The 25957-nt window shown below is 47.3% G+C and overlaps 2 protein-coding genes across 3 annotated transcripts in view; one reads left to right on the plus strand and one right to left on the minus strand.

The window, feature by feature from the left end:
- The window catches only part of GRB2 (growth factor receptor bound protein 2), an 89241-nt gene extending 67296 nt beyond the window's left edge, over window positions 1-21945 (plus strand). Inside the window, exons 3-6 of one of the 2 annotated variants that reach the window (XM_055240626.2) lie at window positions 7503-7600; window positions 14718-14840; window positions 18175-18343; window positions 19451-21945. In XM_055240626.2, coding sequence (XP_055096601.1) covers window positions 7503-7600; window positions 14718-14840; window positions 18175-18343; window positions 19451-19636 — 576 coding nt within the window. In that variant the 3' untranslated portion in view covers window positions 19637-21945. The remainder of the gene's footprint in view (window positions 1-7502; window positions 7601-14717; window positions 14841-18174; window positions 18344-19450) is intronic. The other variant, XM_055240627.2, reaches the window with a different exon arrangement.
- LOC129461543 (large ribosomal subunit protein eL42-like) lies at window positions 570-2072 on the minus strand. The gene has a single exon (XM_055240628.2). The coding sequence runs from the start codon at window positions 885-887 to the stop codon at window positions 570-572; it is 318 nt and encodes a 105-aa protein (XP_055096603.1). The 5' UTR covers window positions 888-2072.
- Window positions 21946-25957: the final 4012 nt, after the last annotated feature.

Below are 25957 nucleotides of genomic sequence, written 5' to 3' on the forward strand. Positions count from 1 at the left end.
GGCGCCGTGGCTCACGCCTGTAATCCCAGCACTTTGGGAGGCCGAGGCGGGTGGATCGCCTGAGGTCAGGAGTTCGAGACCACCCTGACCAACATGGCGAAACTCTATCTCTATTAAAAATACAAAAAAATTAGCCGGGTGTGGTGGCAGGCGCCTGTAATCCCAGCTACTTGGGAGGCTGAGGCATGAGAATCACTTGAACCTAGGAGGCAGAGGTGGCAGTGAGCTGAGATGGCGCCATTGCGCTCCAGCCTGGGTAACAAGAGTGAAACTCTGTCTCAAAAAAAAAAAAAAAAAGAAAAGAAAAATTTATATATCATTATAGGTTAGTGAATTTTCACAAACAGAACACACCCAGGTCAGGAAATATGAGATAAACAGTACCTCCAGAGTTTCTTCATGTCCCCTTCCATTGACTTGTGTGTGTGTATGTATATATATAAAATATATATATGAGGTATATATATATAATATATTTTATGTAATATATATTATATATAATATATATATATAGAAGTAAACATAAACTCAAGATTTGATTGTCTTCATAATAAAACAAAAGATGACACTTAGAACTGGATCACTTGGCCGTTTCTCTTATCTCCTCCCAGTTCAGAATGCTTGCATCTTTTAATAGCCAGCATTCTCTTAGATCTGCAGTTGGGCTCAGCACACTCAAGCCTTAGCACAGTCTTCTTTGTGGTTTCAGCCTTTTTCCGGAAAATTGGCTTAGTCTGCCCACCATAGCCACTCTGCTTCCTGTCATAATGCCGCTTTCCCTGGGCATACAGAGAATCCTTGCCCTTCTCGTACTGTGTCACTTTGTGGGGTTGGTGCTTGCCACATTTCTTAGAGAAAGTCCAGCGAGTTTTAGGAACATCGACCATTTACGTGAGTGCTATCAGCACAGAAAGGACTTGTATATTTTTAATTCTTCTGTATAAAGCTCACCTCATTCCTCATCTCTTAAATTTCTTCCTGATTTGGGCTCTTAACATTATTTTCAGTCTCTTTGCAAAAAAAACCAAAAAACAAAAAGAACTCTCTTCACTGAAACTTGTCTCTTCCTCCTTTCATAATCTCATCTCTTGATCAATCTGCTTCCGTTAAACCAAAGTGTCTTGTGTGGCTACAAAGTCATAACTCGAGGGAATATGGGGGTTGGAATAGAAAATGCAGCTGTGGGGTAATAGCTAAAAACATTCCTTGGAGATTTTAAAGCTGAAGGAAACTTTTTTTGTGAGCTCACCCATGGATTTGTGCAGAGGGACTGAATAAGCAAGTGAAGACACAGTGATGAGAGCAGCTTGCTGGTGCTCAGGAGTCTGACTAGGCTTTTAAAAATTATCTGTGGCCGGGCACGGTGGCTCATGCCTGTAATCCCAGCACTTTGGGAGGCCAAGGTGGGCAGATCACCTGAGGCCAGGAGTTCGAGACCAGCCTGGCCAACATGGTGAAACCCTGTCTCTACGAAAAATACAAAAATTAGCTGAGCATGGTGGCGGGTACCTGTAATCCTAGCTACTCAGGAGGCTGAGACAGGCAAATCATCTGAGGTCAGAGGTTCGAGACCAGCCTGACCAATATGGTGAAACTCCATCTCTGCTGAAAATACAAAAATTAGCCAGGCGTGGTGGCGGGTGCCTGTAATCCCAGCTACTCGAGAGGCTGAGGCAGAGAATCACTTGAACCCGGGAGGTGGAGGTTGCAGTGAGCCGAGATTGTGCCACTGCACTCCAGCCTGGGCAACAGAGTGAGACTCCGTCTCAATAAATAATAATAATAGTAGGCCGGGCGCAGTGGCTTATGTCTGTAATCCCAGCACTTTGGGAAGCCGAGGCGGGCAGATCATGAGGTCAGGAGATCAAGACCATCCTGGCTAACACGGTGAAACCCGTCTCTACTGAATATACAAAAAATTAGCTGGGCGTGGTTGTAGGCGCCTGTAGTCCCAGCTACTCGGGAGGCTGAGGCAGGAGAATGGCCTGAACCCAGGAGGCAGAGCTTGCAGTGAGCCGAGATCACGCCACTGCACTCCAGCCTGGGCGAAGGAGCAAGACTCCGTCTCAAAAAAAAAAAATAGTAATAGTAATAAAATAAAAATTATTTGTGAAGGATGTGAGCTTTCACCTAAAGCCACAGCAAATGAAACAATCTTTGTAGGCGCAGCCTCATCCACAGATGCTTCTGGTCTCTGCCCCCTCGAGGCTCTCCAACGTTCATTTGTGTTCTTTGCTGTTTCGTTTTCTTTTTCTTTCTTTTTTTTTTTAACCTGACACTTCAGTAGCTGTTTTGTATACTTAAACATTTGAATAAAACTTAATTTTTAAGCATCTAATTACATCACTCCAGTTTCAGGGCTTCTGTATGCAAGCTCCCAGTGCGGGTGGAGCAGTTGGGTTGAAAGGCCTGGTCCCTGGCTCAGGGTTGCAGCTACATTGTTCCTTCTGTGTTTTGCCTCTGGCAGAACCAACCTTTTTCTGGAATTCTAGAGTGAAGAGGTTTAGAGATATGTGCAGCAGTACCTGGGCTATCCGGTAACGTGATATTCTGGATACTATAATTTTCCAGATAACCAAAATCGTAACCATTCGTATACTCAAATGTTTCATTTTTGGCCAGCATGATGGCTCACGCCTGTAATCCCAGCACTTTGAGAGGCCAAGGCATGTGGATTGCTCAAGGCCAGGAATATGAGACCAGCCTAGCCGACATAGTGAAATCCCATGTCTGCTAAAAATACGAAAATCAGCTGGGTATAGTGGCGCATGCCTGTAATCCCAGCTACTTGGGAGGCCGAGGCACTTGAATCACTTGAACCTGGGAGGTGGAGGTTGCAGTGAGCCGAGATCATGCCACTCCACTCCAGCCTGGGTGACAGAGCAGCAGAGCAAGACTCTCTCAAAAAAAAAAATTACATTTTTAAAAGCATTAATTCCGTATTTTCCTGCTTTCTGGGGGAGAAAAACATACTAAACACCAAGTAATAATTTTTGTTCTGTAGACAGCCATAGTTCTAAGTTGATGTCAAATCTAGGAGTTGCCCTGGAGTTGTGTTTGCTGGGGGAGGGGACACTTTTTAGGGGGATTTGCCTCTGTCTTGGTAAAGGTGACAAGAAGAGAGTGTAGCTGTATGAACTCCTGGCAGGTAAATAGAGTTATCTTTTTCTGCAAAGTTATTGATCACAAATCAAAAATGTCCCTTTCTAATGATTACTTTGTTCTGTTTTGATGCACAAATAGGTTACAAGCAGCTCTTTGTCAGTCTGACTCTCCTCTATCTTCCAAGAACAAGTGTATACAGTAAAAGTAGATACACCTCACCATTTCAGGAGTTAAGACACTTTCAAAAACTCTTCATAGCTCGTATGGGTGCACGCACCTGTAGTCCCAGCTACTCCGGCCTGAGCAACATAGTGAGACTCTGTCTCTGAAATAAAATAATAAATATTGTTTATAAGCCTGTGGGGTTTTTATTATTATTACTGTAAGATGATGCTTTATAAGATCATTATTAGACCACATTTTCCTTCTAGACCTTATTTTTAGTAGATAACAGAATCTTGGCCTTAAATAACTTTTAAAGTAGCTCCTTTTCTCAAAGGCTATTCAGAGTTGCTGCCAGTACAAGGGCAGGTGGTGGTGGCCCGGCAGGGTTCAAGCGCACTTTCCCTCCTCAAACTTGTCCTTGGTGTGTGCTTTATAATTGTCTATCAATACAGCACCATTGCTGGCCGCAGCACAATGCAGTGTTTTTAAAATGAAGATTTTAAAATTATGAGTGTATCTTGCATATATTATCTCATTCCAGTCTTTAATGTGATTTTTTTTACGAGAAATGAAATGATGACTAGAAGAAAGTTTTCATCAATACTCTATCAATATTTGTGTGACTCTTGGAAACTTTGAATACGCTGGGATTTACCACTAGCTAATTGTTTTTGAGAGTTTGCTACACATATTTATTAGCTCTTGCAGGATTTACCACCTTATCCTAAGCATTGAAACCAGTTATCTGGCATCTGCAGCCAGAGTTTGGTAAGCATAGCAGATAAGCATTGCAGAGCTCTGCACGGCATACCCTCTGTTGAGAAAGCGTAGTCATTAATGCAGCCTGGCTAGTGGTTGATTATCTATCATTCTTATCTACCCTTTCTATTGCATCTCACTTTGAGTGGCAGTACACAGACAGCACTCACTTTAGAGCAATCCAGCTTCTGATTGGCTATGAGTACAGCATTGTTCAACATCTTGAATAAATCATTTTGTAAAGAATTTTACCAGTTTCCTCTCAGAACTTTGTTATGTAGTGTAGATTACCACTGTACTAGCCAACATTTTCCTGGGCCCACCATTTTGGGGTTGTATTCACATTTTTGTTTTATCTTTTACCAACTTTATGCCTTCTGCCCTTTGTCTTTTGTTATAAGTCTAGAATTCGTAGGATGGCTTTCACACTGTACCTGATTCTGTTCTGCTCCATATATACTAGTACCCCCCTTACCTGCGGCCAGTTGCAATCCAACATATAAATAACATATTTTGGCCAATCGCAGTGGCTCACACCTGTAATCTCAACACATAGGTAAGCTGAGGCAGGAGGATACTTGAGCACAGGAGTTCAAGACCAGCCTGGGCAACATGGCAAGTGCCTATAGTCCCAGGTACTCAGGAGGCTGAAATGGGAAGATTGCTTGAACCCAGGAAGTTGAGATGCCATGAGCCGTGATGGTGTCACTGTACTCCAGCCTGGGCAGCAGATCAAGACCCTGACTCAAAAAAAAAAAAAGATATTTTGAAAGATAACACATTCACATAAATTTTTATTACGGTGTATTGTTATAACTTTTCTTTTACACTTTTTAAATATAAAGACAGCGTCTCACTATGTTGCCCAGGCTGGTCCTAAACTCCTGGGCTAAAGCAGTCTTCCCACCTTAGCCTTCCAAACTACCAGAATTACAGGTTTGAGCCAGCACACCTGGCCTGTTAAAACTTTTCTATTTTATGGGCCGGGCGCGGTGGCTCAAGCCTGTAATCCCAGCACTTTGGGAGGCCGAGGCGGGTGGATCACGAGGTCAGGAGATCGAGACCATCCTGGCTAACACAGTGAAACCCCGTCTCTACTAAAAAATACAAAAAATTAGCCGGGCGTGTTGGCGGGCGCCTGTGGTCCCAGCTACTCGGGAGGCTGAGGCAGGAGAATGGCGTGAACCCAGGAGGTGGAGGTTGTGGTGAGCCGAGATCGCGCCACTGCACTCCAGCCTGGGGGACAGAGAAAGACTCCGTCTCAAAAAAAAAAAAAAAAAAACAAAAAAAAAAAAAACTTTTCTATTTTATCATTAATCTCTTACTGTGCCTAATTTACAAATTAAACTTATAGGTAGGACTGGCATGGTGGCTCACACCTGTAATCTCAGCAGTTTGGGAAGCTGAGGCAGGAGAATCCCTTGAGTCCAGGAGTTCAAGACTAGCCTGGGCAAAATAAATAAATCAAAAAATCTAAAAAAAAATAATAAACTTGGGCCAGGCACGGTGGCTCACACCTGTGATCCCAGCACTTTGGGAGGCCGAGGCGGGCGGATCATGAGGTCAGGAGATCGAGACCATCCTGGCTAACACGGTGAAACCCCATCTCTACTAAAAATACAAAAAAAAATTAGCCAGGCGAGGTGGCTGGCGCCTGTAGTCCCAGCTACTCGGGAGGCTGAGGCAGGAGAATGGTGTGAACCCCGGGGGGCAGAGCCTGCAGTAAGCCGAGATTGCGCCACTGCACTCCAGCCTGGGCGACAGCGAGACTCTGTCTCCAAAAAACAAAAATAATAATAATAATAATAAACTTATAGGGATGTGTATAATGTAGGAAAAAGCATAGCATATCTAGAACCCTGTACTCTCCATGGTTTCAGGCACCCACTGGAGGTCTTGAATCGTATCCATCATGATAAGGAGGACTACTGTATTACTCTACACATTACAGTGTCATGGCCTGGCCTATGCATGGCGTGGTACATGCAATTCAAGAGGCAGCATTGGAGAGAACGGTCATTGGGAATATGAAAGTCTGGGTGTGATGTTAGCTCTGTGGGGTCACTACCTCGTAACCTGGGGTGGCCATTGGTTTTTTTTTTTTACATCTGTAGAATGCATTGGTTCAGGTCGGGCGCGGTGGCTCAAGCCTGTAATCCCAGCACTTTGGGAGGCCGAGGCGGGTGGATCACGAGGTCAGGAGATCGAGACCATCCTGGCTAACACGGTGAAACCCCGTCTCTACTAAAAATACAAAAAAATTAGCCGGGCGTGTTGGTGGGCGCCTGTAGTCCCAGCTACTCGGGAGGTTGAGGCAGGAGAATGGCGTGAACCCGGGAGGCGGAGCTTGCAGTGAGCCGAGATGCGCCACTGCACTCCAGCCTGGGCGACAGAGCAAGACTCCATCTCAAAAAAAAAAAAAAAGAATGCATTGGTTCAGTTCCAGGATTTCCAAGGCGTCTGCCTGAATTGTGCTGGTTGATATGCTTTCAGCACTATCTAACTTCAATATAATGTGGCATTTGGGTTATTGAACTGAGTGGGATTTGCCATGCTTTTTCCTGAAAATAGTTTTCCCATACGAGGGCATGTGGTTGTCCTCACAAGCAGCAGTGTTCTGGAGCTGTTTGGTGGGTGACCCATACTTGCGGTAACCCAGAGAAGCCATGAGGGGATCCAGGACTCTATCACTGTGAGGTCGGTTGGAAGATCTCTAGAGGAGTCTAATAAAAGGTTCTGTTGCTGCTCAGTTCTACTGTGATACCTCTCTTTCCCAGAGAGCAGACTTTGTCCTCGTCAGGCTCTCTTATTCTCCTATGTGTTTGCCATTTTCTAGAACCTCTTCTCCAGGTTTCTCTCTTAGAAAAACCAAACAAAACAAAAAAACTGGCCGGGCACAGTGGCTCACGCCTGTAATCCCAGCAATTTGAGAGGCCAAGGTGGGCAGATCACCTGAGGCCAGGAGTTCAAGACCAGCCTGGCCAACATGGTGAAACCCCATCTCTACTGAAAGTACAAAAATTAGCTGGGCAATGTGACATGCGCCTGTAATCCCAGCTGCTCGGGAGGCTGTGGCAGGAGAATCACCTCCAGGAGGTGGAGGTTGCAGTGAGCCGAGATCACGCCACTGCACTTCAGCCTGGGCGACAGAGCAAGACTCCGTCTAAAAAAAAAAAAAAAAACTAATACTTGCCATTCTTATTTCTCCTTCTTCTCCTTCTTTACTGAGGGTTTCATTCCAGATGTTTGGGAGCCTGAATTTTAATTTTCAGAGATAATTTCTCTTTCATTTTAACAGAGTTTAACATAATGCTGGTTGTTTGAAGTTACAAGGAGTCTTATATCCGTATAACTGATAATACTTCGAATGAAACCATTCACAGACCTAAAAGACAGCATAATTGTCTTGTAACTCCCTTTTTAAAGGGAAAAGGAAATGATTGGGGTTTTTTTGTTGTCTTATTTCTTTTCAGGTTTTGAACGAAGAATGTGATCAGAACTGGTACAAGGCAGAGCTTAATGGAAAAGACGGCTTCATTCCCAAGAACTACATAGAAATGAAACCACATCCGTAAGTTGACCTCTATTAGTCTTGGAAGGGTTGGACCCACCTCCTTGTTTCAAACACTCTTTTTAAAATTGAGATCACTGGGATGGATGTCATACTTTTTATTCACGTTTCTAGGGAATTGGCAAAGGATATTGATTGTGCATGTTAATAGTATATAATTATATATCATAGTCAATAATATTATATGTTTTAGATTGATAATAACTGTCAGTGATCTTCAAAAATAAAACAATAGTTGTGCAGGTCCGTAATTCTTTTTCTGTTAAATATGTCTCAGGGCCAGATGTGTTTCATAATTCTCCATTTTTTTGAATTTTAGAAAAGGTGCTTAGATGATTTTGTGTTTATATGTGCTAATCCTGTGGGACAGTACCTTAATATCTTTGTATCCCCAGAGCACAGTGCCTGGCATCTAATAGTTCTCAATAAATGTTTATCCTTCCATCTTAGTGTTCCTACTTACGAGAGAACAAAATATGCTGTCCTCCAGGCTGCTAGGAGCAGTGAATATTTTTAATTTTTTTCAGAAGCTACCCCTGCCACGATTTTATTGATAACGCAACATAGTGGAACCCTGGGAGCCCCTGCAGACCACTGTCCTCCCACTCTCACCCACCCCTCATTCACGGGCCCTGCTCCTAGCGCAGAAGCAGTTGTTGGCTTGCCTTGCAAGTGTGTCAGGGGAGCCGAGGCTTTCCACGCTCAGACTAGAACGCCATTGGACACTGTCCGCTTGCTTTTACAGCAGCTGGTGGCGGAGCCTTTCAGGTGGCTTGTTGCATCTTGAGTAGGAGGGGCCTGTTGGATCACAGCACATCCTCCTCAGGTCCCATATAAGCCACATAATTTGTGTACTTCTGTTTCCTTCAGTCGTCCTCAAAAGAAACTGTAGGTCAAGGGTTGGCTAAACTTTTTCTGTGAAGAGCCAGATAGCAAGTAATTTCGGCTTTTTGGGCTGCATACAATCCTGTCAAATATTCCTTGTAAAAATGTTCTTTTAACAATCGAGTAGAAATTTTAAAAACAGTCTTAGGTTGTGGGCAGATTTAGGCCAAAGGCCACTATTGTTTGCTGGCTCCTTCATTAGATCCAAACACAACATCAACTTCAGTTCCCTTTTGTTTTCATATTTTCAGATTGAAAGGGAATTCAACAGAACATCATATTACACCTCTATATGACATGCCTGTGGCTCGAAATTCTTATTTTTCTTCAGTGTTTCGGGTAACACAGGCATTTAAATCTGACTGAGGAAAGATAGGAAAGGCTACCTTCCTTGGAAAGTTGTAGTTACTGCCAGGCTGACTGGGACAGTCACTCCCTTGCCTCGACCTTTTGTCCCCACTATGAAGAACTTTATTTTTATTTTTATTTTTTTTTTTTGAGACAGAGTCTGGCTCTGTCCCCCAGGCTGGAGTGCAGTGGCACCATCTCGGCTCACTGCAAGCTCTGCCTCCTGGGTTCACGCCATTCTCCTGCCTCAGCCTCCCGAGTAGCTGGGACTACAGGCGCCTGCCACCACACCCGGCTAATTTTTTTGTGTTTTTAGTAGAGACAGGGTTTCACTATGTTGGCCAGGATGGTCTCGAACTCCTGACCTCGTGATCCGCCCACCTCGGCCTCCCAAAGTGCTGGGATTACAGGCTTGAGCCACTGCGCCCGGCCGAAGAACTTTAGAAGAATTGATGGAGAAGCACCCAGCACAGGCTCAGCTGTGTCGTTATTTGCGGACTCTGCCCAAAGGGTGGGCAGTGCTCAGCCACTCCGGGCTCTGAAAAGGCAACTAGCAACTTAAAAACCCTTATTTATTCAGGTCTACCATATTGCTAACAAAAACCATACTTGTGCCTATGTAGGGGTTTGGACTTGCAGACGTAGTTGCTGTTGTATGGGGCTGCTCTGTGGCTGGATGTTCATGAGTATGGGGTCAGGGTCAGTACCAGGCCTTCTCCTCCCCATCCTACCACCTCCTGTTTTTTTTTTGTTGTTGTTGGTGGTGGTTTTTTTGGTTTTTTGTGGGGGTTGGGGGGCAGGAGTTATGGAGGAAGAGGGAAGCATAAAATGGAGCATCATGTCAGCTAATGCCGCATTCAAGTTAACAAATTAGACACAGACTACAAAATGATTGTTGGCATTAGTGCTGCAGCATGAGTTGTATATGCTTGAGGGGTGGATCCAGATATGTGCTTTTCACATTAAATGCATATGGATGGGAGCCTATGGGATGTAGTAAAGAATTGTATTGGAAAATTAGCCTTCTCCCCCCACCCCCTTAGCTCTCGCCCTTGCTATTTCTGTTGTATGAGCCCACCTTGCTTTTTTTGTTTGTTGTTGTTGTTGTGGTTGTTGTTTTTATGAGACGGAGTCCTGCTCTGTTGCCCAGGCTGGAGTGCAGTGGTGCTATCCCAGCTCACTACAACCTCTGCCTGCTGGATTCAAGCGATTCCTGTGCCTCAGCCTCCCGAGTAGCTGGGACTACAGGCGCGTGCCTCCACTCCCGTCGAACTTTGGTATTTTTAGTAGAGACGGGGTTTCACCGTGTTGGCCAAGCTGATCTCGAACTCTTGGCCTAAAGTGCTGGGATTACAGGTGTGAGCCACCGCACCCTGCCAAAGCCCATCTTTTTGTTTGTTTGTTTGAAATGGAGTCTCGCTCTGTCGCCAGGCTGGAGTGCTGTGGCGCGATCTCGGCTCACTGCAACCCCCAACTCTCTGGTTCAAGGTATTCTTCTGCCTCCGCCTCCTGAGTAGCTGGGATTACAGGCATGTGCTACCACGCCCGGCTAATTTTTGTATTTTTAGTAGAGATGGGGTTTCACTGTGTTGGTCAGGATGGTCTCAATCTCCTGACCTCATGATCTGCCCGCCTCAGCCCCTCAAAGGGAGCCACCATGCCCGGCCCAAAGCCCATCTTTTTAAAGAATTTCAAAACATTTGCCTGTTAGAGCTTGAGGCAAGCCAAGATCACGCCACTGCACTCCAGCCTATTCAACAAAGCAAGACTATCTCAAAAAATTAAAAAAAAAAAAAAAAAAAAATTCACCCGTAAGCATGTAGTCACACGTACATATATATCATCATTTTAAAAAGTTAGTCGAATTTATAAATGATATAAAATGCTATAGAAATGTAGAATGGTGGTATTTCAGTGTTTTAGTAGTGACAGCTATTCACAGGGTCTTGCTTTGTCATCCAGGTTGGGCTCAAGTTATCCTCCCACCTTAGTCTCCTAAGTTGCTGCGTCTACAGCTCTGCATCACTATGCCTGGCTAATTTTTTATTTTTTGTAGAGACAGGGTCTCACTGTGTTGCCCGGGCTGGTCTTGATCTACTGGGCTTAAGCAATCCTCCCACCTTAGCCTCCCAAAGTGCCGGAATTACAAGTGTGAGCCACCACGCCTGGTCCCAGATTTTTTATTTCTTGATCTGGGTGCTTATAACAGAGTTGTGTTTTTTTTGTTTTTTTTTTAATTCCAGTTAGAGTACTTTTTAAATATTATAATTTATACTTCACTACAATTTATTTTTTTTAATTGAAAATAAAATTGCGTTAATTTTAAGCTGGGGGCAAGAAAACACAGCAGCCATATCTATGTGCACCAGACAGAAAGGTCTGGAAACCTACATGTTAAAACTGCCAACACGTGCTGCCTCTGGGGAGTTTGAGGGAAGGGTCTTGCTTTTTATGTTTGCTTCGTGTACATCTAGGCTATTTCAATTTATATTCATTATTTTATACCTACAAATGAGAAAAAACCTCCCTAGTGGAGAGATCTTGGGGGCCTAGGAGGAAAGAGAGCCTTGCTGACTGAGAAGCTTCACCCTCACCCAGCAGTGTGGGGAGAGCCAGCCGAGGCCATGTGTGGATTTTCACTGCTGTACCCAGTCAGATGCATGCTGCATACACTTACGTTAGAAACCCAAGGCCCCCCAATATGAGGAGGTTTAAATGGTCTCAATACTGTTAACTGTCTTTATTTATTTATTTATTTATTTATTGAGACGGAGTCTCGCTGTGTCACCCAGGCTGGAGTGCAGTAGCGCGATCTCGGCTCACTGCAAGCTCCGCCTCCCAGGTTCACGCCATTCTCCTGCCTCAGCCTCCCAAGTAGCTGGGACTACAGGCACCCGCCACCACGCCTGGCTAGTTTTTTTGTATTTTTAATAGAGACAGGTTTCACCGTGTTAGCCAGGATGGTCTCGATCTCCTGACTTCGTGACCCACCTGCCCCGGCCTCCCAAAGTGCTGGGATTACAGGCATGAGCCACCGCACCCGGCCGATTTATTTAATTTTTTTGAGATGGAGTTTCACTCTTGTTGCCCAGGCTGGAGTGCAATGGCATGATCTCGGCTCATCGCAACCTCTGCCTCCCGGAGGTTCAAGTGATTCTCCTGCCTCAGCCTCCCGAGTAGCTGGGATTACAGGTATGCGCCACTGTGCCCTGCTAATTTTGTATTTTTTAGTAGAGACAGAGTTTCTCCATGTTGGTAAGGCTGGTCTCGAACTCCTGACCTCAGGTGATCCGCCCACCTCAGTGTCCCAAAGTGCTGGGATTACAGGCATGAGCCACGCACCCAGCCTCCTTTTTATTTTATTTTACTTTTTGAGACAGAGTCTCACTCTGTCGCCCAGGCTGAAGTGCGGTGGCACAGTCTCGGCTCACTACAACCTCTGCCTCCCAGGTTCAAGTGATTCTCCTGCCTCAGCTTCCCGAGTAGCTGGGATTACAGGTGCCTGCCATCATGCCCATCTAATTTTTGTATTTTTGATAGAGACCGGGTTTCACCATGTTGGCCAGGCTGGTCTCAAACTCTTGACCTCAAGTGATTCACCCCACCTCAGCCTCCCAAAGTGCTGGGATTACAGGCGTGAGCCACCGGGCCCAGCCTGTCCTTTTATATTTAGAGAGCATTCTATTCTAGTGATACACGATTTCTCTTGTGTGGCCTGATTTCCAGGCACTGCAGGCCCTAGCCCTGAGTTATTTGTAGAAGCAGGAGGATCTATTGTCCCAGCTCCTCAGCAGCCTGGCAGTAGAGTATGCAAAATGAGAGACTCCAGCAGGTAGATGTCAGACTATTCAGAGTTACTAAGAGTCCCTAGAGGCTGACACACACACACAAGGACAAAGTTACTAAGGGCAGCTTCTAAGTGTATCATTCCTAGCAGTTCACATCTTTCTGTTTGAATTTGAGTATAGTATATTATTTTAGGGACATCTTCCAATATGGTTGCTTGTAAGTAAGATATGTAAGTTAGCCGGGCGCGGTGGCTCGGCGGGCAGATCTCGAGGTCGGGAGTTCAAGACCAGCCTGGCCAATATGGTGAAACCCCCTCTCTACTAAAAATACAAAAATTAGCTGGGCGTGGTGGTGGCCGCCTATAATCCCAGCTGCTAGGGAAGCTGAGGCAGAAGAATTGCTAGAACCCAGGAGGCGAAGGTTGCAGTGAGTCGAGATCATGCCACTGCACTCCAGCCTGGGTGACAGAGTGAGACTCTGTTTAAAAAAAAAAAAAAAAAGTCACGCACGGTGGCTCATGCCTGTAATCCCAGCACTTTGAGAGGCCAAAGCAGGCAGATCAACAAGGTCAGGAGATCGAGACCATCCTGGCCAACATGGTGAAACCCCATCTTTACTAAAAATACAAAATATTAGTCGGGCATGGTGGTGGGCCCCTGTAGGAGAATGGCGTGAACCCGGGAGGCAGAGCCTGCAGTGAGCCGAGATCGCGCCACTGCACTCCAGCCTGGGGTGACAGAGCGAGACTCCTTCTCAAAAAAAAAAAAAAAAAAAAAAAAAAAAGATATGTAAGTTAGATTTACAACTTTAATGGACTATTTGGTCCATTAAAAGGCCTTTTGATATTATAATTAGCATATTAAATGAATGCCATTTTCCATGTATATAGGTCTTTATTTGCTATGAATAACTTTTGCTTTTAAAAATGATAACTAAAGACAATTTTGAGAAGAGAACATGGTTTTCACAGTTTCTTCTTCCTAATTAGTTACAGTTTTCATTTGAAATAGCCAGGCAGCTGCCGGGCGTGGTGGCTCACGCTTGTAATCCCAGCACTTTGGGAGGCCGAGGCGGGCGGATCACGAGGTCAGGAGATCGAGACCACAGTGAAACCCCGTCTCTACTAAAAATACAAAAAATTAGCCGGGCGTGGTGGCGGGCGCCTGTAGTCCCAGCTACTCGGAGAGTCTGAGGCAGGAGAATGGCCTGAACCCGGGAGGCGGAGCTTTGCAGTGAGTGGAGATCGCGCCACTGCACTCCAGCCTGGGTGACAGAGCAAGACTCCGTCTCCAAAAAAAAAAAAAAAGAAAGAAAGAAAGAGCCAGGCAGCTTGACTTCTCTCTTCCTCTTGATAAGCCACAGCCAGTTGCTTCACAGTTTTTCATGAATTTAGCCACTTTTTCTTCTGGCCAAGGTGAATCAGCAATTGGGAGCAGAATAGTCTGCAACTTGCCTCAAAAATCTGAATTTTGCAGCTAGCTGCTGCACATATGGTAAATTACAGTGTTCCTGGTGGCTTCTGAAAGCTGAACTCTGAGCAGTGGCCACAGATGCAGGCCTTGAGAGGAATGTTGACCTTAGTTACTGGTAGAGGCACCCTCATACCGTCTGAACCTTTTACCTTTGGGCTGTTAGCAAAAGTAACCCAGCCTCCAGCTCCTGGCCGTCCAGGTTTCCTCCCCACTTTGCCTTAGTCCCACTGTGGTGAAGCTGTGATCTTATCCCATGGCTGCAGGAAGGGGCCAGTCTCTCCTTGGCAGTTCATCCTGTACACCAAGCCCAAAGGCCTGGGCTTTTTCCCCAGGTGCCTTTGTCATGAGTCAGTAGGGAGTCCAGTGGCCTGGGAGGCCCGTTTTCAAATGTCTTCCTCTATAGAAAGGGTGACCCACGGTTAGTGCCTTGGTGAGTTGCTTTCTGGGAAATGGAGTAGGGTAAAGACCTTTGAAGGTCCATCTCTAGGGACCTGACCCAGTGTCGATCGTGGGCACTGTGAGGCTGGAGGATGAGGAGCGTTGTGTTACTCACATTTTGAAGGCTGGGTATCCTGTTTCTTTGTGGGGAAGCAGATGTTGACCAGCTTGCCTTCCTTCCTTAGGTGGTTTTTTGGCAAAATCCCCAGAGCCAAGGCAGAAGAAATGCTTAGCAAACAGCGGCACGATGGGGCCTTTCTCATCCGAGAGAGTGAGAGCGCTCCTGGGGACTTCTCCCTCTCTGTCAAGTAAGTATTTCCTGCTGCAGTTGCCTGGAGTCCTGTCTCTGACTGATCCAAATTGTGAAGCCATCGGTCAGGTGCCTGGCTACACACAAAATGGTGGAGGCTTAGCCTAAACAGTGTCTTCATTTCACATTAAAATCCTAATTTCTGGCCCCTCTCAAAATGAGTTCTAGAAGCACTGGATGTAGATTCCCATTAGGACACAGCCTTCGGGAGGTGACAGCAGCTCCCAGCAGCCAGCTGGAGCCTGCCAGTTTTCCCTAGTGCCCAGCACTCCTGAGCTTCTGCCATCTGAGGGATTCCCGCAGCTCTCTCTAACGGGGTAGTGGAGCGCCTGTCCGCTGCCTTGGCTTGCCTTGCTCAGGTCCACTGACTCAAATCCACCAGCCCCATCCTAGGCCCTCACAGTCACTTAAGAAGGCTGCTGCAGGGGATTTGGAGCTTGCATTTACCCGGTGGAAAGTTCAGGTGTGAAAGGGAGCGGGTAAGCGGGGAATGGAGAAGACAGGAAGTTCTACCACCGTGGAGAATGTGGAGAATACCATGGAGAATGTGGAGAATAGAAACCAGCACTTGAAGATTCTAAACAATTTTCACATCTCAGCTATGAAGTCAGGATTTTGAATTAAATTGTTGTTTCCATATGTTTTTTACTTTCAGTTATTTTCTAGTTAATGTATTATCGTAGGACCCTCCCCAGGAGTCTGACAGATCACTTATATATAAAGAAGTGATTAGATTGAACATTCGGATCACTACTTAATTTAGATTACATTAAGATTTGTTTTTGAATGGGGGCTGTAACACCATTTTCCTTTTATTTTATTTATTTATTTATTTATTTTTGAGACAGAGTATCGCTCTGGCCCCCAGGCTAGAGTCCAATGGCATGCCTCAGCTCACTGTAACCTCCACCTCCTGGGTTCAAGCAATTCTCCCTGCCTCACCCTCCGAGTACCTGGGATTACAGGTACCACGCCCGGCTTATTTTTGTATTTTTAGTAGAGATGGAGTTTCGCTATATTGGCCAGGCTGGTCTTGAACTCCTGACCTCAGGTGATCCGCCCACCTCGACCTCCCAAAGTGCTGGGATTACAGGCTGGAGCCACTGCTTCCGGCCACCATTTCCCATTTATAACTGATGTAAATCGTGAGACTTTTCCATTTCAAAAATGAGCTAACCAGCCTGGCCAACATGGTGAAACCCTGTTTCTACTAAAAATAGAAAATAACCCAGGCATAGTGGCGCACACCTGTAGTCCCAGCTACTCGGGAGGCTGAGGCCAGAGAATCATTTGAATCCAGGAGGCGGAGGTTGTAGTGAGGCGAGATGGCGCCATTGCAGTTCAGCCTGGGCGACGAGCAAAACTCTGTCTCAAAAAAAAATAAAAAAGACTGGGGCGGTGGCTTACACCTGTAATCCCAGCACTTTGGGAGGCCGAGGCAGGCGTATCACCTGAGGTCAGGAGTTCGAGACCAGCCTGGCCAACATGGTAAAACCCTGTCTCTACTAAAAAAAAAAAAAAATACAAAAATGGCCTGGGCGTGCTGGTGTGTGCCTGTAATCCCAGCTACTCAGGAGGCTGAGACAGAAGAATCACTTGAACCCGAGAGGCAGATGAGCCGAGATTGCGCCACTACGACTCCAGCCTGAGTGACAGAGTAAGACTGTGTCTCCCAAAAAAAAAAAAAAAAAAAGAACTGAATATCTTATTTGGTCTTAGAACCACTTACTGTGTGATTAAAATGTAGATTTCTTTTTTTTTTTTTTTTTAAGCATAGATTTTAAATTTATAGTTGTGGCCCGGCATGGTGGCTCACGCCTGTAATCCCAACACTTTGGGGGGCTGAGGCGGGCCGATCATGAGGTCAGGAGTTTGAGACCAGCCTGACCAATATGGTGAAACCCTGTCTCTACTAAAAAAATACAAAAATTAGCTGGGCATGGTGGCACGCGCCTGTATTCCCAGCTACTCAGAAGGCTGAGGCAGGAGAATCACTTGAACCTAGGAGGCAGAGGTTGCAGTGAGCCAAGATTGAGCCATTGCATTCCAGCCTGGGTGAAAGAGCAAGACTCCATCTTCAAAAAAAAAAAAAAAGAAAAGAAAAAAACTTGTGTGTCGCCTTTCTTTCTTTAGTTTTATACTGACCCAAGTGTAACTGAAACCGTATAAGATGAGGGGAACAAGCAGTAAGTCACTGAGTGGTGGCCAAAACCATGGGGGCAGCCACGTGCTCGGCTGGAGGCTGCCTGTTTGCTCAGCAGAAGCTCTCAAACTTCCGTTTTCTCAAGCAGCATCTTTTAAGGATTCAATGCATTTATTGTTTTAGAAGCAAAGCAGGTGTCATGACTCTCCTTAACAACACACACACCTTTGCAAAAGAGGTTCAAGAATCAACAGTCTTCAGATGTTTCTTAGTTTTAGGATGTTTTGAGCCTGTGATTTGAAACACTGCTCATTATTGAGGCTCTAGGCTCTTTTAGAAATCACCTGCATTGCATGGGTGCAAGTGGGCCTCTGTGGGGCCAGAAGTGCCGTGGAATATACCCTTGCTAATGAAGCTTTCTCACCTCCACATTTTGTCTTGCATGTAAAGCAGTATTTTTTCCAAATGCGAGGCATCTTGTGCTGAGTGGCTTCCTTGAAGCTCAGTGCTGCCACCTGCCGGATTGATTTTCTGAAGCCTTTGGTTTCCGTCAGCTGAAAGACTGAAGGAGAGGAGGGACTTATTCATTCATTGAACAAGCACTCTCAGAGAATGCCTTTTTTTTTTTTTTTTTTTTTTCGTGAGATGGAATGTCGCTCTGTTGCCCAGGCTGGAGTACAGTGGCCCAATCTCGGCTCACTGCAAGCTCCTCCTCCCGGGTTCACACCATTCTCCTGCCTCAGCCTCCCGAGTAGCTGGGATTACAGGCATGCACCACCACACCCAGCTACTTTTGTATTTTTAGTAGAGATGGGGTTTCTCCATGTTGGCCAGGCTGGTCTCGAATTCCCGACCTCAGGTGATCTGCCCACCTCGGCCTCCAAAGTGTTGGGATTACAGGTGTGAGCCACCACACCCGGCCTGGACTCTTTATCTTACAAACATCTTCAGAATGAGAGTGACTGATGGCCTGTCCCTCTCTGGTTTCTGGATGTTGTCCTGGTGCCCATCAGTCATAGGGAGGGGTCCGTCCCAGGAACATGCAGTGAGGAAACTTGTTGCTCTGCAGTCCCTGAGGAGTGCTGCTGGGACAGTGGTTCTCTTGAGATGTCTCCTATATGGGCAGATAGCCCTCGATGTGCCAAGTTAGAGCCTTTAGCCGGTCACATGTGCCCTCTGTCCCTCCCAGGTTTGGAAACGATGTGCAGCACTTCAAAGTGCTCCGAGATGGAGCCGGGAAGTACTTCCTCTGGGTGGTGAAGTTCAATTCTTTGAATGAGCTGGTGGATTATCACAGATCTACATCTGTCTCCAGAAACCAGCAGATATTCCTGCGGGACATAGAACAGGTGCCACAGGTAAGCCTCATCAGGGTGAGATGGGATCACTTTTAGCAATTAAGAATAGCTCCTCAATGTGCATTCCTGTAGGAAAGGGGAGGCGCCCCTCAACATGCAGGCACCCTTCAGGGATCGCCACTGGGGCTTCTGTGCTCCTTACTGAAAATGTTACCCTCCATTCACACTAAAGATTTCTTGTTTCTGGCCCAGCGTAGTAGCTCACGCCTACAATCCCAGCACTTTGGGAGGCCGAGGCAGGCAGATCTGTTGAGGTCAGTAGTCTGAGGCTAGCCTGGCTAACATGGTGAAACCCTGTCTCTACTAAAAATACAAAAATTAGCTGGATGTGGTGGCACACACCTGCAGTCCCAGCTACTTGGGAAGCTGAGATGGAAAAATGGCTTGAATCCGGGAGATGGAGGTTGCAGTGAGCTGAGACTGCACCACTGCACTCCAACCTGGGCAACAGAGGGAGACTTCATCTCAAAAAAAAAAAAAAAAAAAAAAAGATTTGTTGTTTTAAATACAAGGTTTTTGCTTTTCCAGAGGCAGTGTGTAGCCAGCTTGCCAGTCTCTCTAGGGAGATGGTCTTTAACACACCCACCCAAAGATCCTGTCCCTGGATGCAAATTATGAGGAAAACTATGCTTGTGAGGGAATGGGGTGGGCACCCTTTCCTGTCCCTCGAGCCCTGACCCTAAGTTACAGTTAGAGCCCCTTATGTTATTCGACCTCCAGAACTTTAGGCTCTAATACCTTAAGGGTGTCGTAGAGGGGATTTGCAGATTCTGGGTCCACAGCCTAAACACAGACGGCTGTTTCTGAAGAACTTTCCCCTCCAAGCACTGCCTGCCCTCTACCTGATAACACGGCACATTTGGCCACCCTCCTCTGGGAGACATACTCTAATATTTTCTGAGCACTGGGAAAGATCACACTACACCTGCTTGGCCTGTAAACTTAGAATAGGTAAGAATAAACGGGGGGTTGGGAGATGGGAGGTGAGTTTAGGAAACATGGAGAATTTGGCGTGCATGCGTTTCCCCCCGGAACCCATCTGGCCTTGGAGGTGGCTGGCCACAGACCGGGAGTGCAATGTGGGTTTCTCCTGCTCCTGTTTTGCAGCAGCCGACATACGTCCAGGCCCTCTTTGACTTTGATCCCCAGGAGGATGGAGAGCTGGGCTTCCGCCGGGGAGATTTTATCCATGTCATGGATAACTCAGACCCCAACTGGTGGAAAGGAGCTTGCCACGGGCAGACCGGCATGTTTCCCCGCAATTATGTCACCCCTGTGAACCGGAACGTCTAAGAGTCAAGAAGCAATTATTTAAAGAAAGTGAAAAATGTAAAACACATACAAAAGAATTAAACCCACAAGCTGCCTCTAACAGCAGCCTGTGAGGGAGTGCAGAACACCTGGCCGGGTCACCCTGTGACCCTCTCACTTTGGTTGGAACTTTAGGGGGTGGGAGGGGGTGTTGGATTTAAAAATGCCAAAACTTACCTATAAATTAAGAAGAGTTTTTATTACAGATTTTCACTGCTGCTCCTCTTTCCCCTCCTTTGTCCTTTCTTTCATCCTTTTTTCTCTTCTGTCCATCAGTGCATGACGTTTAAGGCCACGTATAGTCCTAGCTGACGCCAATAATAAAAGACAAGAAACCAAGTGGGCTGGTATTCTCTCTATGCAAAATGTCTGTTTTAGTTGGAATGACTGAAAGAAGAACAGCTGTTTCTGTGTTCTTCGTATATACACACAAAAAGGGCAGGGCAGCGTCGTCGACGCCTTTGCTGTTTAGCTTCCTCCAGAGGAGGGGGCTTGTAGGAATCTGCCTTCCAGCCCAGACAGCCCAGACCCCCAGTGTATTTTGTCCAAGTTGGCAGTAGAGTGGGGTAGAAGGAAAGCATGTCTCTGCTTCCATGACTTCCCGAGAAAGCCCACCTGGGCCTGGTGCGGTGGCTCACGCCTGTAATCCCAGCACTTTGGGAGGCCAAGGTGGGCGGATCACAAGGTCAGGAGTTCGAGACCAACTTAGCCAACATGGTGAAACCCTGTCTCTACTAAAAATACAAAAATTAGCTGGGTGTGTTGGCACACGCCTGTAGTAGTCCCAGCTACTCGGGAGCCTGAGGCAAGAGAATAGCTTGAACCTGGGAGGTGGAGGTTGCAGTGAGCCAGGACCGTGCCATTGTACTCCAGCCTGGGTGACAGAGCGAGATTCCATCTCAAAAAAAAAAAAAAGCCCACCTGAAAGCCTGTCTCTTCCACTTTGTTGGCCCTTCCAGTGGCATTATCGAGCATGTTATTTTTTCATAGTGCCTTTTTCCTTATTTCAAGTGTTGCTTCTGAGTGGTGTTTTTTTTTTTTTTTTTTTTTTGATTTGTTTTGTTTTAAAATAAGTTAAAGACAGTCCACAGCTTTTCAGCCAATTTGTCTCCTACTCTGTGTAAATATTTTTCCCTCGGGGCAGGGGAGCCAGGGTAGAGCAAAGGAGACAAGCAGGAGTGGAAGGTGAGGCGTTCTCTTGCTTGTACTAAGCCAGTTGGCTTTAAGCTCCAGCTTTAAGGGTTGTGAGCCCCTTGGGGGTTCAGGGAACTGCTTGCCCAGGGTGCAATGTGAGTGTGACGGGTCACCAGAGCAAGAGGGAAGGTGACCGCCCAGCTCTCCCATGCCCCACTGGATCTGGCTTACAGGGGGTCGGAAGCCTGTCCTCACCGTCTCGGGAATCGTGGCCCCCGCCCCATCCCTGTATGTACCCCTGGAACCAGCAAGTCCCAGACAAGGAGAGCAGAGGAGGAAGTCAGGGGAACGCAGCCTCCAGTTGTAGCAGGTTTCACCTTATTCCTATGCTGGGATACACAATGAGAGTACTCACTTTTCACTTGTCTTGCTCTTAGATTGGGCTATGACTTTCATCCCGTGTCCCCTGACCTGTCCAGGTGAGCGTGAGGGCAGCATTGGGAAGCTGGAGTGCTGCTTGTGCCTCCCTTCCCAGTGGGCTGTGTTGACTGCTGCTCCGCACCCCTACAGATGGTCCCAGGAAGCAGGGAGAGTTGGGGAAGGCAAGGTTGGAAAGACAGGAAGACCAAGGCCTCGGCAGAGCTCTCTGTCTTCTCTCCACTTCTGGTCCCCTGTGGTGATGTGCCTCTAATCTTTTTCTCCACCCAAACCCCTTCCCACAACAAAAACAAGACTGCCTCCCTCTCTCCCGGGAGTTGGTGACAGCCTCGGGCCCTTCAGTCCCAAAGCGGCCGATGGGAGTCTCCCTCCGACTCCGGATATGAACAGGGCCTAGGCCTGGGGCGTTTGCTGTGCCAGGAGGCGGCAGCTCTTCTGGGCAGAGCCTGTGCCTGCCTTCCCTCACGCTTCCTCATTCTGCTTCTCTTTTCCTCGCTGATGATTAAAGGAATCTGGCATTCTACACCTGGACCATTTGATTGTTTTATTTTGGAATTGGTGTATATCATGAAGCCTTGCTGAACTAAGTTTTGTGTGTATATATTTAAAAAAAAATCAGTGTTTAAATAAAGACCTATGTACTTAATCCTTTAACTCTGCGGATAGCATTTGGTAGGTAGTGATTAACTGTGAATAATAAACATACAATGAATTCTTCACTTGGTATCTTTTTTTCCCCTTGCCTGCCTTAAAAATTTAAAAACCACATCGGGGAGTCAGGAATCTTGGGTCCTTATTTCAGACTCACCCAGCTTACATCCCCCTAGGGGAGCATGCGGGGCTCATGGGCCCTCCTGGGAGCGATGCGCGCAGTTGGCTGTCAGGAACTCCTGGGGAGCCTGTTAAGGGTACAGAATCGCAAACCCCGCCCCACATCCTCGGACATTGCCCTTTGAAGACACAGACACGCCTGCTGTTTCTGATGTAGAGAAACCACTGACCACGCTTTGGGAACTCTGGTCTAGACCAAGGGCTTTGGGAGGATAAAGAGCTTCGCTTATTTGGTTCTCCTGTTCTCTGTGTTAAACAAGAAGGAGGACAGAAACACCTACGAAGAAACGGTTTTAATATGCTAAGTAACTGAAACATACTTGTTTGCTCAATAGGCTACTTTTAGGGTGAGACTAGGCATGTTTACACACACGTTGGCTACAGAGGCAAAGAAGACTGAACAAAAAAGAAATGAGGGCTGGTCGGGCACGGTGGCTCACGCTTGTAATCCCAGCACTTTGGGAGGCCGAGGCGTGCAGATCACGAGGTCAGGAGATCGAGACCACGGTGAAACCCCGTCTCTACTAAAAATACAAAAAAATTAGCCGGGCCTGGTGGCGGGCGCCTGTAGTCCCAGCTACTCGGGAGGCTGAGGCAGGAGAATCGCTTGAACCTGGGAGGTGGAGGATACAGTGAGCCAAGATTGTGCCACTGCACTCCAGCCTGGGTGACAGCTAGATTCCCTCTCAAAAAAAAGGTAATAAGGGCCAGGCTCAGTGGCTTACAACCTGTAATCCCAACACTTTGAGAGGCTGAGGCGGGTGGATTGCTTGAGCTCAAGAATGCCACACCAGCCTGGGCAACATAGTGAAACCCCATCTCTACCAAAAATTAGCTGAATGTGGTGATGCACAGCTGTGGTCCCAGCTACCCAGGAGGCTGAGGTGGAGGTTGCAGTGAGCTGAGATCATGCCACTGCACTCCAGCCTGAGAGACAGACCTATCTCAAAAAAAAAAAAAATACCCAAGAAATCTCGACTTGAATTCTTCTTGGTGTAGCCACACTGAGCAGGGGAGGCTTGTGGGTTGTTTTGTTTTGTGACAGGGTCTTTATCTGCCACCCAGGCTGGAGTGCTGTGGTGCAATCATAGCTCACTGCAGACTCAATCCCCTGGGCTCAAGTGATCACCTCGCCTCCCAAGTAGCTGGGACTACAGGCATACGCTACTGCACCTGGCTAATTTCATTTTTTTGTACAGTGGGGTCTGTGTTGCCCAGGCTGGTCTCAGACTCCTGGGCTCAAGAGATCCCCTCCACCCTTGGCCTTTCAAAGTACTGGGAATCCAGGCGTGAGCTGTGCCTGGCCTGGGACGTTTTTGACCCTCCCCTGCAGCAGTCGTGTGTGAGAAGGATCTTGACCCAGCAAGAGTCAAGGCTGCTAGTCCTGTGGTCCACTTGGGCTGGCCTCCTTGAAGCTGAGCAGAAGTTTACAAAATGGAGCTATGTAATTGAAAAGGCCAGGTGTGGTGACTCATTTAGCCTCATTTGAGGCTTTTTGCTCAATTTGTTCCCTCCCTCGCATTTGACTGATTATTTCAGAATTAATGGGAAAATCACTGCTTTTCTGTGATCAGCAGTTTGGTCACAGATTTCTTAGTGATTGTATCTCCCTCCTCAGGGATCTGGGATTCCTTGGGAAGGCATCTGGGCGGGGTGCCTTGGGAAGCCTGCCAGTATCTTACAGGAGCCCTCTGGCCGGCATGCAGCCGGGTGTCACTCCGTGTGTCGGGAAAAGCTGGAAGTGGGCGGATGGCCTCGCTCTTCAGGGCACGCCCCCCCAACCCCTCCCTGACACGCTTCCCTCCACCCAGTGATCTGGGAACCCCTGACAGGCTCACCTTCAGACTTGAGTGTGGAGGAGATGGTGGTGACCCACAGCGTGGGGCTACTTAGGTGGCCTCTGAGCCAAAGGCCATGATGGTGCAGGCTGCCTGCCTTCCCTGGGCACTAGTTCCACCTGACTGCTCATAGGGTGGGTGACCTTCAGCCCAAAACGTTCGCTTTATGGAAGTTCCTGGATAACTGGAAAAAATGACAGTGGACCTGTTTTATGCGTCTTGGAAATACTTTTTTTTTCTTTTTTTTTTTTTTGAGACAGAGTCTCCGTCTGTCCCCCAGGCTGGAATGCAGTGGCACGATCTTGGCTCACTGCAACCTCCGCCTTCTGGGTTCAAGTGATTCTCCTGCCTCACCCTCCTTAGTAGCTGGGATAACCAGCGCCTGCCACCATGCCCAGCTAATTTTTGTACCTGGGGTCAGGAGTTCAAGACCAGCCTGGCCAACATGGTGAAACCCCGTCTCTACTAAAAATATAAAAATTAGGTGGGCATGGTGGCGGGCACCTGTAATCGCAGCTACTCGGCAGGCTGAGGCAGGAGAATCGCTTGAACCCAGGAGGCAGAGGTTGCAGTGAGCCGAGATCGTGCCATCACACTCCAGCCTGGGCGACAGAGCGAGACTCCATCTCAAAAAAAAAGAGTACAATTCTGTGTGCCAACAGCACTGATAGATCAATATTACATGATAGTGGTATTGATTAAGCCACTTACTGCTTAGTACATTCCAGACACTACTTTTAAAACTAACACTAAAAGCCATACTATACCCCATCCAAAAAAGAAATTACTGAGACGTATTTTAAGTCTCGACTCTGGCCCATCCAAGAGCAACACTGGTCTTAGGTCTCCAAGGATAGCCTTTTTTTTTTCTTCCTGTTTTTTAGTTGGAGTCTGGCTCTGTTGCTGGAGCTCAGTGGCGTGATCTCAGCTCATTGCAACCTCCGCCTTCTGGGTTCAAGCGATTCTGCTGCCTCAGCCTCCCGAGTAGCTGGGACTACAGGCGCCGGCCACCACACCCAGCTAATTTTTGTATTTTTAGCAGAGACAGGTTTTCACCATGTTGGCCAGGATGGTCTTGATTTCCTGACCTCGTGATCCGCCCACCTTGGCCTCCAAAGTGCTCAGATTACAGGCGTGAGCCACAGGGCCCTGCCCCAGCCTTCTTTTTTAACATTCCTGGATTCGGGTTGAGAAAGCACGGCTATTGCAACCATTCTCTGAGTGTGAGTCGTGGCATCAGCAGTGTTGGCCTCCAAAATAGCAGCTGCCAGGTACTGAGTGCTCGCCTCGTGCTGCAGGCCTGTGGAAGGGCCCGAGCCTGGGGTGAAAGGGTGGACGTTTGCCTCCTGCTGTAACCCCACCCCTCATCTTGTGCTGTGCTAGGGAAGCATGGGGCGAGGGTGTACCCTTTTTCATTTACTCTGTTACAGATGTGTTGCCCACACCTGTAGGGATTGACGGTGAACGTCATTCCTGGGGCGTGTGGAATTGGAGGCACTTCCCTCTAACTGGAAGGCTGAGGAGGGCCCCCATGTCTTCCCACACCATCAGCCACCGCTTTCCATTCCTGCACGGTGGCATTGCTGCCCTGAGTCACCCTGAAACGGGAAACTGCCCCACTGGAGCCTTCTGTCCTTGACACAGACGCACTCTTCAGTCCTGATCCTTGAATTATGCAAGCCCTTGCATGAGAGTGACTTTCAAAGAGGAAATGTAGACAGCACAGGCTCAAAGGGAGGCTTGGAGGCAGATGGGACTTGCCCTGGGGATTGGGTGAAATGAGTTTGGACAGTTGCTCATAGGACAGTAGACACTCAGGGCAGGTGGTCTAGTAGAGGCGTGGTGGTGGGAGCGAGCGCCTGCCTGGAGATGACTCGAGGGAGCCTGAGTGGCCTCCTGCAGCGAGGAAGAAAGAGCCCAGGTGGGGTTTTGGGGGGACTCGAATGCAGGCTGAGCGATGCACATTCTGCCTGTTGACACAGGAGGCTTCTGTAGCTTTTTCTTTTTTTTTTAAACAGAGTCTCACTCTCACCCAGGCTGGAGTGCCGTAGCACCATCTCAG

This window comes from Symphalangus syndactylus, chromosome 14 (assembly GCF_028878055.3).
Source record: "Symphalangus syndactylus isolate Jambi chromosome 14, NHGRI_mSymSyn1-v2.1_pri, whole genome shotgun sequence".
In the NCBI taxonomy this organism is placed as follows: Eukaryota; Metazoa; Chordata; class Mammalia; order Primates; family Hylobatidae; genus Symphalangus; species Symphalangus syndactylus.